The following is a 17,098-nucleotide window of genomic DNA, read 5'->3' as shown; positions in this document are numbered from 1 at the left end:
ATTAGAAGATTTTCTTTATATGTATAAGATTATGACTAAGATTTTTGTGTACGTATAACGTTTTCTTATATGGATAGGAGTGGTGGTAGTATGATTAATACTCACATTATTAAACAAAAAGAAATTGAGTAGTATGAAACAAAGAAATTGAGTAGTAGTAAGTGGCAGCATGATGAGTCTGCGAATACGAGCTTTGGTATACGTGACTCAATATTAAAGTAGAGGACACAAGGACCCACTAATCCCCTCCTTTTTCTTTGGATTTTTGGTTATATGGTATCAACCATCAAGTGGACCCTATTATCTTCTATGATTTCTTGAATTCAAATCTTCTTAAACAAACAGTGAAAAAAATCATTTGACTTAAATGACAGAATAATCATTAATTTCATATGATATAATTGATAAATAATTTTATATCTTAGATATATAATTATTTATAAGTTTAATTTTTTATGATTATGATGAAAAAATATATTAAAATATATTAATCTCTCAAATAAATTTTAATATTTTGAAAGATTAAGTTTTAGTTTTCGACTGAAGATAATAAGAGATACTCTCGTTCATCCAAAATGTCGGAACAACCACAAGGACGGAAAGCTCACTGGAATGTGATTGGTCACCAGTGAAAAAACATTGAAACCGTTTTGGTTAGATTTGAATCTTACTTTTCTTTAGTTCTCTTTTCTTTTCTTACATAAGCTTAACATCTTTGAATCTGTTTTAGTTACTAGAAAGAAGAACCCTTTGAATCTTAGGAACATGAAATTATTAAAGAATTCGTTTTAATTTTTAAAGCACAGAACTAAGAATAAGTGCAGAAAGTTGCTTATATAATATTTAAGAAGATAAAAGTATTTTATGGTTATTAAATTATATATTTATTTAAAAACTCAAATAAATTTGATAAAACAAAAACATGTACAATTTTGCATATAATAATTTATATAAAATATTGCATATGAAATTGTGGAAGTGGGTAGCTTATTATATGGTGGTTGATTGTTGATGCCTCGTGCCTTGACAGGTTATTGGGAGGCAAACACGAAAGTGACGATAAGATTTAAAGAAGACACCTCAATGTTATTTGGCTGATCAATCCACGAAAAAAATTATACATACTATAAACTTAATATTAAATTGTATTCAGAATTTGAGATTCCCAAGACCAGGTTCATTCTTTTTAGTGTACTTGTGCTCCATCATTGTCTCTTCCAAGCTCCAAGCATAGTATTTTTTTTTGTAGTGTGCATTTTTATATTGATGAGTATCAGTATTATTTTATTATTTTTTCGATTTTCTTATTTTATAAAATAGTTTAGTAATTTTAGTCAATGACATTCCTAATTTACGTAAAATAATTTCTAAGGACACATAAAAAACTACAAAAGTCCTTAAAATTATATTATTAAACTTAAACATGATAAAGCTTTATAAACTTTTTTTTTACATTAAAGAACTTTATGAACTTTAGTTAATAATGAGAGACACAATGTTAATAATCTCGATCGTTAGCCTAATTCCATAACGTTTAAACATATGATTGTATTCTCAAACTCAAGATTCATGTATGACAAAAACCACTAATTGCGTTTAGTGCTTGCCATATCTTGGAAAGATATCTATTAATTAATATAGGGTAAGAAACATATATAGTATAACACAAGTAATGGTATTATACCTACTTATATGTTGAAGAATTCTTCAGCAACCGGCAATGTTTGACTGTTTCATGATAATTTAATTAATTGAAAAACATGCACCCACATATATATAAAAATAAATAATGTGCCTATATATATGTGTTAGGCAGCAGGGAAAAAGTGCATGATGTTTCATCTCAGATTATTAAAATCCCCGGAGCAAGAAAACATGCCATGCTGAAATCTTTCATTAAATATTAGTATATTGCAACCGAAGAAACGCGTTCTTTTCCTTTTGAATTCATGCACTAAAATCATGATGGATGTTTTGTAACCAAATTTGAAATTTGGATAAGCATACTACCAAATATAAAATTCAGATAGGCAATATAAAGATGTGTGAACAGCTAGAATGATTAATGCCATGGATTATATTTTACTTTTAGCAAGTAAAATTATCTCTGATCTCTATTAGCTATTTAGTATTTACCTCACTCATTGCAAGTCCCTAGTTCAAATCAACATTGATCTGAAAGCAACCATTAATTCAGCTAGTGGGGTCCCTAATTCTCGTCCACTCAGCAATGGCTACAGCTTTTAACATCTATTGGAGACAGTTAGCCTTCAAATTTAATGCTGTAAATCACTATCACTATCAGAACCTTCTCAAGGTGATATTGATATACCTACCCCAATATGGATATGATGCATGTCAATTCCATTATTTACGATGTATTTTGTTAGAAAGATTGCCAAACCTCACCATCCACCAGCTTCCATCGATATATTGCCAGCTCAAGCTGCGTGCACCCTCTACCATTTCATTTCTCACATTTAATATGTTCATTGTCTTATCTTAAATTATATATCCAACTGAAAAATAAAAGGTTCCTTAGAAAATTGCTTTCATTTTCGTCCTTCGCTCTTAATTTTAATTAGTGATAAAATTAACGAATCTTTTTTTTATGTTAGAGATTGACTAATCATATGATTAAAATAACATATATAATTAGAGGGTAACGTGCATAGAAGTAGACTTACCTAATAGGAAAAAATAATTAAAAAATTAAAATTCATCCAAACAATATATATATATATATATTAATTTTATATAAAATATTTATAATTGCGTGTTCTTTAAAATGATTCAAAAGCATGTTAATAGAAAATATATTTATAAAAGATAAATTAAACATTTTTTAAAGGGTTAATATTACTAATATCATCTCACATCTCATCAAGGTTTATTTTCAGATATTTGGTTTGCTTTTTCAAGTTTTACACAAAGACATATTTGAACCCATGCACTCAAGGATACAAAAAACAATGATAATAAGAAAAGAGAATATTTATTACTATATCTGAATGTTTAAGCTATCAGAGTCTTGTATTGACAAAGATTATTGAATAAATTTAAATTTTGAAATCATTTGTAAAAAAATATAAAGAAAAGGTTAATTATGTAATTTGATTGCAAATGCAACCATTTATAGTATTTAAAACAGAAATAACGGATTATATACAAAGAAACTTTATTAAAAAATAGAAATAAATTATATTTAAATATTTTATCCAAAAAATGTATTTATCTTCACAATAAAATAATAAAAAAGAAAAATAAAATATTTGTTAAAAAAAGAAGAATTATTTTCACGCTGATCGAATAGTATAAAACAGGAATATAATACTTTATAAGAAAACACTCAAGTTTTTTTTTATATTTTTACAATCAATTTCCCAAAAAAGAAAAAAAAATTCTATTATTGAAATAGCACACATATTAAAATAATTTTAAATAATTTTTTTCCCCAACAATACATGCATGTAAATCATGTCTCTAAAAACTACAACACTTAATTCATGTGTTAGCTTTTAAAATCGAGATAGACTAATACTCAAATTACAAGATAGTTTCAAAAACCTATCTTAATAGGTATTGTTAGGTTTATCCGTTGTATTATTTATTATCATGTCATCATTAAATCACATGTATATGTTTTATGTAAATTTCACTCTCAAGATATCAAGAAAAAATAATATGTTCAAAATAATGTATAAATAAAAAATAATCCTTATTAATGAATCAAATTTTGGAACTGAGTTAGAAGTGATCAAAGTTATTATATCAAACACATGAATTAAAGAATGTAAAATTATTTTTACTTCACAAATGATCTTGAGTTTGAATCTTGATGTGCAATTGCACTAAATAACTGGAAGAAATTTTTTTATCCTATATTATAATTTTATTCAACTTAAAGAGAATTTTCTTCTGTGAATAATACTTATCTAAAAAAAATTAAAAAAACTGACCCAAAGGGCGAGATATAAGATTATAATATTCAAAAATCAAAAGTCGTTTTCATTTTTGTATCCCTAGCTGTTTTATTTTGTTTTTGTTTTTTTTTGCTGAGTGGTATCCCTGTTTTGTGCTTACGCGATTAATTGAGTATACGAAACATATTTGTGGTGTGTCATTTTTTTCAAGATAATATATCTGTACCACTAATTATGTAGTTGAATTCTAATGTATTATGGGAATAATCATAATGATTTTCTTTTTTTATGAAGTAATAAACATAATCTTTGTTCTACGATCATGGCGCATGCGCGCGTGTGCGTATTAGATGTACATAGATCATTTTATATAATTTTTTAAACTTGTTACTCAAGTTTTCATTGAATATACTTTTATAGCCTTTTTAGGATACTTCTTCTCAGGCATATTTTCCTGTTTTATATTGGTTGGGCGTGACTTCGGGAAGATATATTATTAAGGCCAAACATTTTTTTCTTTTCTAAAATTTTATTTTAAAAATGCCATTTCGGATAATGATTGGCAGAAAATGTGAGTTTATCATGATATCTGATGTACTGGCTCTATTCTATGGATCAAAACTGTTTCAATAAGATTATGAATTAAAACTTTATTCCATATATATGATCATAGTGTCATCTCAACAACTACTTTTGCCGACGTAGCATTCATTCTATAGCTGCTGAAAACAAGATGAATCGAATATTGGATAGTGATAGTAATTCTTTTGTTGTATGCTGATGTGACTGTGATTCTTTAGTGGAAAGTGATAGTAATTCAATAAAATAATTACTCAATAACAGAATGGATTACAACTGTGAATCTGTAATAGCGAAACAGGTAGAGTAGAAAACTAAATTTTCATTTTGGTGTGCTACATGTATTTATACGGGAATGTGTATATCACTGTGTGAACTTTTATTAAAGAAATTAATTCTGTATAATTTATCTAGTAAACTCTACTTTTTTTCTCAAAGGAAAAAGATGAAAATATTATTAATAACACTCATTTTGAGCACAAGAGGTGCCAAAACCAAGCCAGAAAACACTAGTAAACTCTACTTACTTAGAAGAAAAAAAAAGTTATTATGAACATGTGTATATTTACATACTTTCAACTTCACCATAGAGGTAGTTGTAGGCGTAATACCGCTAGAATGGGGGTTGGGGGTGGGGTGTGTCATGTGTGTGTGGAAAGACATAGGTCCAGTTTATAATTTTGCATATGACTAATTTATGGTTTTGGTTCATCGTGGGACTGCACTTTGGTGTATTAGTGCTGTATATTAATGTAAATATACAACATTTTGGTGCATATTAATTTGCATTTAGTGTATATTGGTGCTGCACATGTTCTGCATTTGGGACTACTACATAGTAGTGTTACATTTTGGTGCACATTGGTGTTGTTTTACATTTGGGTGCAATTTGGGACTCCATTTGCTGGTCCTAACCTACATATGTACTGCGTATTAGTGTGCCTATATAGCATTTTTTTTACTACTATGTGATGCATTTGGGTGCATTTCTGGATTAAACTTTTGTGCATATTATTTGTGCCAACATATGTGTGGATCACATTTTGGGAATTAATTAATTTGGTGTTGCACATGTAAAACATAAGACTCCGGAAAAGTTGATTTTTCTAACATTAACCAAACGTCAAGAGTTTCGTATTAATGAAAGTTCTTTGAAGGAGTGATTTTTTTTGGAATGTATATCTCACAAAGAAAGCAAACTGGAATCTCAATTCATTTTTTAAGGCTGTAAACATCATATACCTAATGTGTTAACCTTCGCTTTACTTTGAGGGTATCTAAATCAAATGAAATTAAACTTACAATACACCTAAAAGCTCACTGATGTATAAATTATTTCGTATACAACTCCAATGGACAATGATCTCTGAGTCAACATTTGAATTTTGAACCATGTATTGCCATAGTGCGTAGTAGATAAATAAAATAAACCCCATGGTGCATAGAACACAGCGATATAGCAACCTCAAACAACTCTCACGACAATTTACCAGGAACATGGGATATAAATTATTGTTTTATACTTATATATGGTTGATGTAAAATTTTTGATAGCCATCAATCAATAATAAATAACTATTATTATGATTTTTAAAATGATTATTATAAAAATTAATAAATTTATTATACTATATGATAATATAAAATTATTTTATATTGTTTATCTATAAAACTTTTTTTTTACTTTATTGTGAAAAATATTAAAGATAACTAAAGTGTGTCAGAAAAGTTAGTCCTGAATGTGTTTATTTTCAAAATATATGATTTTTTAATTTAAAATTCAAATAATAATCGTATTATCCATTCCCAAAATTTTAGGAAATTCAGTTCGTAGCAATTAAAAAAATATATTAAAGACGAGTAGCATTGTACTGAGGATCTTTCAACTGAGTATAGTTTAGATTAGACACAAGAAATCTGACTCCTACAGTCCTACGTTGGATCAGTGCGTCACCTTTGTCTCTATGCTTCAAAGGTCTCTCGGTTTTGTTTTGTAGCAAAAACAAAAGGTCCCCTAGATTCCCACCAAAATAATACAACAAACACCACAGCACTTGTCTGTAGAAAATTGAAATAATCTGGTACTAATATTCATTTATTCGATTTTATGAACTATACAAAATTCAACGTGTAAAATCTGATCAAAAATTTATTCTGCCAAGGATTTTAGGGTTGTTTGTTTGAGTTTTTGTTATGAAATTTATATTTATTTATACATTAAATTTAAGAGCTCATTCTTCATCTTCATAATAAAACTTTATCATACTCTTCTCCTAAAGTCAAGTGTCTTCTTATGTTTTGATACGTGTCATAAATTTTTACACTAAATCAAATCAAATTAATAGCATTGGTTTCTTTCTTAGAGATTTTAACTTTATGTAATTCCATTAATAAATATTTAATTTTCTTTAATCAAAATTAAATATGAAAGAATGGTGATTTGTAAATCCTAAATATACATTTTTATTAATTAGAAAAACTTGAGAATTTAAAAATTTAAAAGTTTTAAATATCTATATATTTGACCTAAATCTCTCTCTCTCTCTCTCTCTCTCTCTATATATATATATATATATATATATATATATATTTATATCTATCATCGTTAAAATAATTATTGATCAATAAAATTAATTTTATTTAATATTCTTAATTTATTTTTTTAGATTTTTATAATCATATCCATGCGTTGCTTGAAATACTTACTGGTTAAAAATATGCCGAAGGATTTCATGGTGATAACATAATTAACATAAACCTTTTCCAATTTTTTTAACATACGATGAAAATATTGTATTCAAACTTCAATCAAAACACTTTCTTAAATAGTCGATATCCAGGTGTGCAAAGAGTTTTATTAAAATCATTTTTATTATATACTGATTATACATCGTTTTAAACAAAAGTGACTGAAATAAGGTCTAAAGTAAACCAAAAACAAAAAATTAAAAAAAATCACTGTATTCTTCTTTTAAATTAATATATATTTATCTGCGATGTTAGAAGATCTTTTATGCGTTAAAGTAGCGAAGCATGTCTCCATCTTACTAACGTTAACCTTAACAACTCTTCATCTTTCCCGCGTTGTTAACGCAAACCACTTACATTTCCGTATTTTAATTATTCCAATCAGTTACTTTATTTTAATTTTGGGACCAAAGAAAACGAAAAAATATCCCTGCGGATGCACCATCGCATAACTTTTTTTTTTTGTTTAAAATTAATTAATAACTGTAATTTTTTTAATGCTGTAATTGTAATTTTAGTCTCGGTCCTCTATCTTTTTTTTTTTTCATTTGATTTCGCACATTTTCCCCCTCAAATTAACTCCTTTTTATTTATATTATTTTCTTTTTAGAAAGTCTCTTACTATTTTTTTATAATTAAGTCTCTTACTATTTTAATTATAACATTGTGGTCCAATATTTAATAAAACTACTAATACGACACTATTGTGTCTACCTAAATATTTTGCTGCCATATCAGCATATCTAATCTAATATTAGAGGTAAAGCTAATGAACAATCAAAATAAAGTTTAATTCTCTGATGACTAGTGGATTGGAAAAAAATAATTAACTTTTATTTATAGTCATTATACAAAAAAAATTCATCATTAATCATTTGTGATTAAATAACATATACTAATAATATAAAGTTATAAACTATAAAGTACATGCATTATTTTAGTCTTAGAAAAGTATTGACAATATACTGTGTAACACACGTTTTATTGTTGATTAAAATTTACTACTATTATAAATTATAAAATTGAGTGAATTTATTAAATAAAAAGTAAAATTTATAATTTTTTGTATTTTTTTATTAAATTTCAATTCTTAATAAAGTGTGTTAAAGAGAATACTATATTTTTAACAAGTTAATGGTTTAGCTAAAACTGAAACAAAATATTAAATTTGAATCTTGTAACTAAAAAAAGTGAGTGAAGGAAAAATATATCTAACTTATTAGTTGAGATTATTTATTGAAAATGCAATAAATAATTCATATTAATAACTAATAATATGGTTAAAAACCATCAAATGCATAAATTAACTAATATAAGATTATTTTAACTTAAGAGATATTTTGGGATTGGAGTCCTTGAATATACATGTGCTATACAGAAAAAAGAAATATGGCTAAAAAAAGTGGAGTGTTATCATTTCTAAGTTCGATTATGCTGGTTGAAATAATGGAGACCAAATTTATTACCAAAAAAAGAAAGGCTGGTTTGGTCATTTCGCGTCATTACCTTTTCCCATTCGTTTTCAATTTCATCACTCATTTTTTCTCGTTTCGTCGTCCTCCTCCTCTGACGCCGAACAGAGTCTGCACTCACACAGAGCCAGAACGCGCAAGAGAGAGAAACCAAAAAAACAAACGAAGCAAAAAAAAAGAAGCGAGCGAATAGAGACAAAGCGTAAGAACAACAACACAACAACCCTAACGTTACTTCTCATGGAAAGCGTGGCGCATTCTCGGCAACCTCCAGACAAGAAAATCACCGCCGGCACCGGCGGTTTCCCAGCCGAAACTCTATACGACCACGTCTACGGCGGAGCGGCGAAGTTCACCGCCGGCGGCCACCACCACTCCCTCTCGCCGTGCTTCGAGGACTACGGCGAGATTTTCGCCAGCTTCCACGAGCCGCGCGCCTCCGCCATTCCGGTGCTGGATCTTCCGGCGCTCGACGCCGCCGGCGAGGTCTTCTTCGACTTCCGAAACGCCGCGCGCGACTACTCCGAAATCTTCCGTGGCTTCGACGGCCTCGACTTTTGGCTCTCCTATGAAGACTTGTTTCGCCACGGTGTCTCCGAAGAAGAAGATGATGATGATGATGAAGAAGAAGAAGACTGGTATGAATGAATGCGATCGTGCTCTTAATGTTTACACTTTACCGTCTGGTTCTGAATGTTTGATTAAATGCATGATCCGTTAGTGTATCGAACTTGTTTTTATTTTTGAGTTTTTTAAGTTTTTGCAGTTTAGTGTTAGTGTGTGATTTTAGTTTCGCCGTTGAAGCGAAGATTTTCTTAGAAGTAACGGGAACTATGGTTCTGCTTCTGGTTATTTCATAAGAACTAGAGTTATTGTTCAATTCAAATATTCGATGGTTTATTTCTCTGATAAAATTCCTTTTTCTTTTTACAGAAAAATTTGAAGATGCTGCGTTTTTTCTTTTTTTTTTAAGTTTTAATCTTACTCCCCTCCCCTGACTAAAACAGGGATGGTAAATGGTAATTATGGTTTCGTCGATTAAACGGTGAATTCTTTGGATTTTCAGATATATTTGGTATATGGACTTTTTTTTGTATATGCCAAATGCTTTTTGTCTGCTTTTCAATATTTTTGTGCGTGCTTGTAGAAGTTCTTCGTTGCGTGATTTTGTTTTCTTTATACCTATTATTTGATCTTTGGTTTCTATATATATTTAAATTTACTGAGATTGGAATTCGATTATTGCAATGATGTAATTGTGTTCTTTCATAATCTGTAGGTCACCGGTGGAAACTCACTCATTTTCTGGAGACTTGGAGCTTTTTGGAAATAATCAAGGTATGTCAAATGGAGATCATTTGCGGCCTTTTGATGGAAGTACGGAGTTCAACATTTCGTATCATAAGGTTGATGGTACAAGCAATGAAGATATATCGAAGGGGAAAAGTCATATAAGTCAGCTGCGTGCTGATCTTGAATTCACTCATGTATTTGATGAAACCACACACTTTCATAGGACTGATCCTTCCTTACAGGTCGTTGATGATGTTGACCTTGACATGGAATATAATGCAAGGCAGACAAAGAGAAACCATCTGAGAAAAATGGATTCCCAACCGGGTAGTTTTAATTCTGGTGAACTGGTTCTTGGTGGTGATCTTGATTGGCATGACGGATGCAACAGAAATGGTTCTCATTCCAGTGAGACATTCGTAACTGTGTCTGACATCAGCCTCAGAACTCTAGCCTCTCAAGTGCCACCCCCTTCTCGGCCACCACCTGCATTGGATGCAATACAGGAGCTCACTAGTAGATTTCATTCAAACAATGAGTGGGTTGATTCTGAAGAGACTCTAGGTGACACTTCGCCACCCTTCCTTGATGTGGAGGTTGATATGAATTCATCTGCTGCTGCTGTCAAAGAAGTCATGCACAGACCGGAAGCAAAACCTAGGAGTGCCAAAGAATTAAAGGAGAGGAAGAAAGGGGTTTTCCAAAGCAATGTACATTCAAGTTATGATGTAAAAAATAATGAAGCAAAGGTGAGTGTGAATATAACTAGATTTAATAGTTTGAATGACGAGGGAATGCAGGCGACTTGTGATCAGAGAATTGGCAAAAATAAAGTTTCTGCCACAGATGAAAGGCAGAAAACTAGGAAGGCTGCCCCAGAAACTCTTGAATCGTTAGAAGAGGAAAGACTTCTACAAATGTTTGAGGAAAAGCACATCAAGGAATCCAGGTCATCTCAAGAATCAGATAGAAGTACTGGAGTTGGGACATGGAAAGAAGCAACTGAATTTTTTGAATTGGTGGGAACAGAAGAATCTGGAAAGTTAATTCAGCCCATAAATCATAGTAGTACAAAGAGTTTGGTACAAGATACCAGAATACATGAGCATGGCAAGAAAGAAAGAGAAGCATTTAACATTGAGGAAAGCAAGAAGAAATCTAAAGCAGGAAATGGGGCTTATGAACAGGGAAAAATCATTAAGAAATCTAAATCATCTAATGAGGAATGCAGGCAGAGAGAAAATGTGAAGAATGAGGAAATGGTGGATATCTTTGAGCTTGAAATGAGTGAGAAGGCAAGAATTGTTCGCTCGCATGGAAAAACTGACAAGAAAGTACCTAAAGTTGACCAATCAGGAAGCTTAAAAGACATGCCCGAGACACAATGCAGGGAGCTTAAACGAGTGGAGGGTGAGAAACCAAAAAAGGTTGATAGACAACTGCTAAATGAAGTTCAGCAGAGCACAAAACATATTGAAAATGAGAAAAAACTCAAAGAGGATGAACAGCAACAACTGAGTTTGAGAAAGCTCAAGCAGTCTAAGATGAAAGAAAATGGAAAAATTCAAAGAGAAGCTTTTGCTCTTGGAGTTGCAGAGGTTGAGCAAAGGGTGAAAGGTTCTGTGATGCTGGAAAAATTTGAAAGATCAAATGAGACCTTTAATCTGGATAGTCCTGAGGAAAATATGACTGGCAAAAGAGAAAATATAGTCATCCTTGAACAAGATAAACAGTTTCAGAACAAGAAGGAACTGAAAGAGACATGTGAAAATGAAGAAATTGAGAAAAGTCTTAAAGGTTCTTTTAAATTGGAAGAAAATGATGAAGGCTTAAAGCATGCTCCTGAGCAGGTACAGTATGAAAAGGGAGTTCAACAAGACTTTGAACTGGAAATGAATGAGAAAATAACTAGAGTGCCTTTCCAGCAGGGGGAAAATGAGGCATATGAAAGAGATCAAGGCAAAGAAAAACTTGGTGAGAATTATGATGGGTATAGAAAAGGAAATAGACTAAAAGATGTGATTGATAGCAAAGGGGTTCAGAAAGTTCTGAAACAAGCTCCAGAGCTAGAAATGTATAGTGGAAATGAGGCTCAGAGGAAGAAAGAAATAGAGAGCCCATCAAACCAAGCATTTGACAGGGAAGTAATTGTGGCTATATCACATGAGGATAGTCACTCCAAGCAATCTGAGAGGATGCTCAAAGATGCTGATAAGAATGAAAAAGATAAGGGATTGGACAAACCTTTGGAACAAATGGAAGGTGGAGAAGGGATAAACATGAGTTTTTCAAAAGAAACCAATGAGGCATGGAAAACAGAGAGTGATGAAAATCTTCTGGCAGCTCAGTCATCCTCCATTCATGAAGAAAATATTCGAAAACCAGAGGTATGTCAAGACCCTATTTCTGACCAGGAAATTGAAAAGACAGGAAGTGACTGCATAGTTGGTGGAAAGAAATTGGAAGAGGTGTGTGTGGAAAATCTAAAGGATAAAGGGAAAAAAGGAGCTTCAGAAATGTCCCAAGGAGAAGCAGAGCATTCAGGAAAGGCGGCTTCCACTGCAACAAATGTTGATGGTGATGAGCATAGTATTAGTTGTGAAATGACAAGGACTGAGAAAACTAAGACAGCCCCTCAAATGGAATTTGATCCTCAAAGTAGAGAGAGGAAAATTGTAACAAATGGCGATTACAGAAGGAACACAATAGCTGCTGAACCTGCTACAGTGCAAGACCCGGTAAATATCCAGAAACCTTCTCAAAGGTCTCATGTATCACATTCCACCAGAAGCAAAGAGAAAATTCTTGATGAAACTTCTGCCTCAGTTGACAAAGATGGTGAGAGGATAAGAAGAGAAAGAGAGTTGGAAAAAGACCGTCTCAGAAAGATAGAAGAGGAGATGGAGAGAGAAAGGGAAAGACAGAAAGACAGAATGGCTGTTGACAGAGCAATGCTGGAGGCTGAGAGGGAAAGGGAAAGAGAAAAAGATAGAATAGCAGTTGATAAAGCAACTTTGGAGGCTCGTGATAGAACATTTGCGGATGCTCGTGAGAGAGCAGAAAGGGCTGCATTTGAGAGAGCAACTGCAGAAGCTCGACAAAGAGCACTGGCTGAGGCCAGAGAAAGACTTGAAAAGGCATGTGCTGAGGCCAGGGACAAAACATATGCTGATAAGGCAGCTGCAGAAGCCAGATTGAAAGCAGAGCGAACTGCTGTAGAAAGAGCAACTGCTGAGGCTCGAGAGCGTGCAATGGAAAAAGTAAAGGTTGATAGAGCTGCATTCGAGTCCAGAGAACGATTAGAGAGATCTGTCTCTGACAAATTTAGTGTTTCTTTCAGAAATGGTGGAACACAGGGCTCTTCATCCTCAGTAAGTATACACAGATCCACTTAAATATGCAAGTGATCAATTGCATAATTGCCTACTGAATTTATAATAATTGCATGGCAGGATATGCTGGATCCACGTTGTCAGAACTCTACCTCCTTCACTCATTCCAGATATCCATATTCCTCAGTTTATGGTGGTATGTGATGTGTGAAACCCCTGCAGTACTTCAATATAAAATTTCAATCAACATTTTACTGCTTCGACTTGATATAATCCTAACCAGGCATTATCCTCTACTGTAGCTTCCTCTTTTTCTGAAAGATCAGAACGAGAAGGCGAATCAGCTCAGAGGTGTAGAGCTAGACTGGAGAGGTATCGCCGAACAGCTGAGCGTGCAGTAAGTTCTTCAACCTTGTTATGTTAATCATGCATAAATTGTACATATAAAATAAATGAGATTGACCATGAGTTTTGTGTGAATGTAAGGCAAAAGCTTTGGAAGAAAAGAACATGCGTGACCTTGTAGCTCAGAAGGAGCAAGCTGAGAGAAATGTGAGCTTATATCCAAACAGTTGCTCTTTTTAGCTTCTGAATTGTTGTTTCCACTTTTGTTGATTACTCCAGTCTGTTACTCTTTGCAGAGATTAGCAGAAACTCTGGATACTGAAGTCCGGAGGTGGTCAAGTGGAAAAGAAGGAAACCTGCGTGCATTACTTTCAACCTTGCAATATGTAGGTTTTTGTATTCTGAAATAACACATGTCACTCCTTTCTTCTCTTAGCTGTAATTTCTTTTTACTCAACACTGTAAGGGTGACATTTGAAGGTCCACTAAACAAGTCTCAAACAGATGAGACTAAATTGGTGGCTTAACTTCCTTATATCATCCTTTTTCCCCCTATTAGGAACATATGCTTATCCTCATAACAAAACTCTATTTGCTGTTCCTTATCTAATTTTTTCATTTTGTCAGATTCTTGGGCCTGATAGTGGGTGGCAGCCAATCCCACTCACGGACGTCATTACTTCTGCTGCTGTAAAGAAGGCTTATAGGAAGGCCACCCTTTGTGTCCATCCTGACAAGTTACAGCAACGCGGAGCGAGTATTCAAAACAAATACATATGTGAGAAGGTCTTTGATCTCCTAAAGGTATGTCATGCATGCCATCTTTCAGTTGATTTATTTTGAACCATCTGCAAAGGAGGATTTGTCAGAGCAAACCATAATAATGTTGCATAACTAAAATCTATCAAGTCACATGCACATCACTTACACGTTAGCACATGAAAGTATGCAAATACACAAGCATGCTGATAAATGCTCATGTGCTTGGTGAGGTTGGTATCTGGCACCTTTTACCAAACTTCCTACCCCAAGCTTGAATGTCAATAAATGTTCACTCTTCTGTTCTTTGTTTCTTACTTGGCAAGTTGATCTATCCAAGTTCGATGGAGCATCTTAGTCCTTGGACTTTATTAATTGATTATTATGATCGACCTCTCATTTTGTCTTTCTTTGTTTTCCTTTCTTTGCCTCCTTTTCAATATCCAGGAAGCTTGGAACAAATTCAACTCAGAAGAGCGATAGCACACACTGTTCTGTTTTTGAACATGTCCCTTTGCAAGAGAGCAGCTCCCTTCCCTAGCAATGTGGGATCCTGCTTATACCTCGTTATTTTTATCATTTTCCGCGTTCTGTAGTATTATTATTCCCTCCCTAACTATTTGTATGTAAGTATTCATCCTACCTATAGCAAAAATTAAAAAGTAAATACATACAAACAAAAGCATATAGGGGCTTGCATTTATATGGCCAACAAACTTTTGGAATTCGTGTTATAAATCTTAGATCATAATTTATTTTAAGAATATAAAACACTATGGAATGCTTATGGATTTCAGCTAAGTTTAGTAAGATATGATTTCACCCTTGATCATTCTTTAGATTCGTGTTATAACTAGTAAGATATGATTTCCCTACAACAGGTCAGTAAGCTTTGGTTTGACCTTGATGAGTAATTATTTTAATACTTTAATAATATACTAGTGGGATACACATCTGATTAAATTATAATTTTTTGTGAGTATTTAGTATTATTTATATTTAATATTTTTTAAAATAATATAAATAAATAAAATTATTACGTTTTTAAAATGTTTAGTATTATATTAAATAAAATTACATTAAAATTGAATCAAAAGATTAATTATATTTTTAATTGAGCATATATTATCTTATTAAGCCTATTGAAAACAATCATAATTTGTTGTGTCTCAAGATAACAATATTGATATAATACATATACAAGATATATAAATTAAAAAAATATATGAATTTATAATTATTCAAATTAAAATTTATCAAACCTTTGCATTGCACATATATTCTTCTTATCTCACGTGTTTATTTAAATATAAGATAATTTAAATACATAAAAATATTTTTAAAAAATGTTATTAATTTACAATGTATTACAAAAATTCATTCTGAAAAGAGTTTTTAAGTATTATGAGCATTTTTTTTAAACTAAGCACATTAATTATCAATTTTTTCATGAGTTTATCATTATAAAATAAAATATATTAAATATTATAGCTTATTAAATTAAATTATCAAATATTTTTTTATAAACTATATATTTCATATTTATTAATATTTAAATAAGATAAAAACAAAAAAATATAAAATAATTAACTTAAATATAAAATTATTAAAGATATAATTTTATAGCACATAATCATAATGATGACGTGAGTAATTTCACTTACATAGTTTATCACTCATATAATAAATATGAAGTAAGGGAAAACATTATCAAACATTTATTTTTCACTTTGAAAACTATTTTTCCTATATGAAAAGTATAAATTAAAAACAAATCCTAGAAATATATGAATTATAATACAATATAATAATTAATTTTGATTGTTTATATTGTTTATGGTTGATGTAATATTAATATGTAGTAATTTTAAAATGCATTTATCATCAAAATTAAAATTTATTTTAATTTTTTTGAAATAGTGAATTTTTTATTAAATAGATATAGTTTTTAATTAATTTTAAAATAAGACCATATATATATATATATATGATATTCTAGGCCAAAAATAGTGATGAAGAGAGAGATTATTTCTCATGATAACATCTTTGGAAAATAATTTAATAGAAATGTTAAAGGGTGAAAGACTTGTTCTTGTATAGGATATATATGAATTGAAGTCGTGCACTGTGTTGTTTAAAGAATGAGAGGGGATAGGAGAGGAGAAATTGTACGTAGTCAATGGGAGGAGAATAATTTTTAACTGAGGTGGGAAGACTTGTTTAACTCATGAGAAGAAAATAGGAAACGAAATGGAAAACAATCAGTTTTTTTATAAAAAAAAAAAATAATTTTCAGTATATATACTAGTCTAATTTCTGTAGCACACAAGCTCCACTACTATTAAAAAGACCTTTAACATCAGTTAAAAAAGGCTTTTAACATCGTTCAAAACAAAGTCTGCTTTGGACACAGGACGTGTAACAGCAGCTGGAGTTGTAAAAGGTTCAATTTTGTTAAATGCATTGCTTGTTCGTTGAGCAGTTGTGCCACTTTGCCTCATCAAATGAGACCACCGTTTCCGTAATCTCATAACAAGGATAAATTTATTTTTGACTGATTCGATCTTGAAACGTTCATCATAAATATTTTATAGGCAAAAACAAAAAACAATTACGAAATCATACAATCTACATTAACAAGTATTAG

General features: G+C 31.3%; 1 protein-coding gene across 1 annotated transcript; it reads left to right on the top strand.

The window, feature by feature from the left end:
• The first annotated feature begins 8,739 nt into the window (after nt 1-8,739).
• LOC100795978 (auxilin-like protein 1) lies at nt 8,740-15,261 on the top strand. The gene is made up of 8 exons (XM_003519845.5): nt 8,740-9,360; nt 10,002-13,386; nt 13,468-13,543; nt 13,650-13,744; nt 13,834-13,899; nt 13,989-14,078; nt 14,320-14,496; nt 14,899-15,261. Exons 1-8 carry the CDS (start codon nt 8,963-8,965, stop codon nt 14,932-14,934), a joined length of 4,323 nt encoding a protein of 1,440 aa, XP_003519893.2. The 5' UTR covers nt 8,740-8,962; the 3' UTR covers nt 14,935-15,261.
• The last annotated feature ends 1,837 nt before the right edge of the window (nt 15,262-17,098 follow it).

The sequence above is a fragment of the Glycine max genome, chromosome 2, assembly GCF_000004515.6.
Source record: "Glycine max cultivar Williams 82 chromosome 2, Glycine_max_v4.0, whole genome shotgun sequence".
Lineage (NCBI taxonomy): Eukaryota > Viridiplantae > Streptophyta > Magnoliopsida > Fabales > Fabaceae > Glycine > Glycine max.
The sequence above is the reverse complement of the archived record's forward strand: the minus strand, read 5'-3'. Positions and strand labels throughout refer to the sequence as shown.

Bases quoted from the DNA above. Each gene is read 5' to 3' on its own strand.
- LOC100795978 (XM_003519845.5), top strand. From the start codon at position 8,963: ATGGAAAGCGTGGCGCATTCTCGGCAACCTCCAGACAAGAAAATCACC. The intron at 13,544-13,649 runs GTATGTGATGTG...CCTCTACTGTAG, and splicing joins ATATTCCTCAGTTTATGGTG to CTTCCTCTTTTTCTGAAAGA. The intron at 13,745-13,833 runs GTAAGTTCTTCA...TGTGAATGTAAG, and splicing joins GCCGAACAGCTGAGCGTGCA to GCAAAAGCTTTGGAAGAAAA.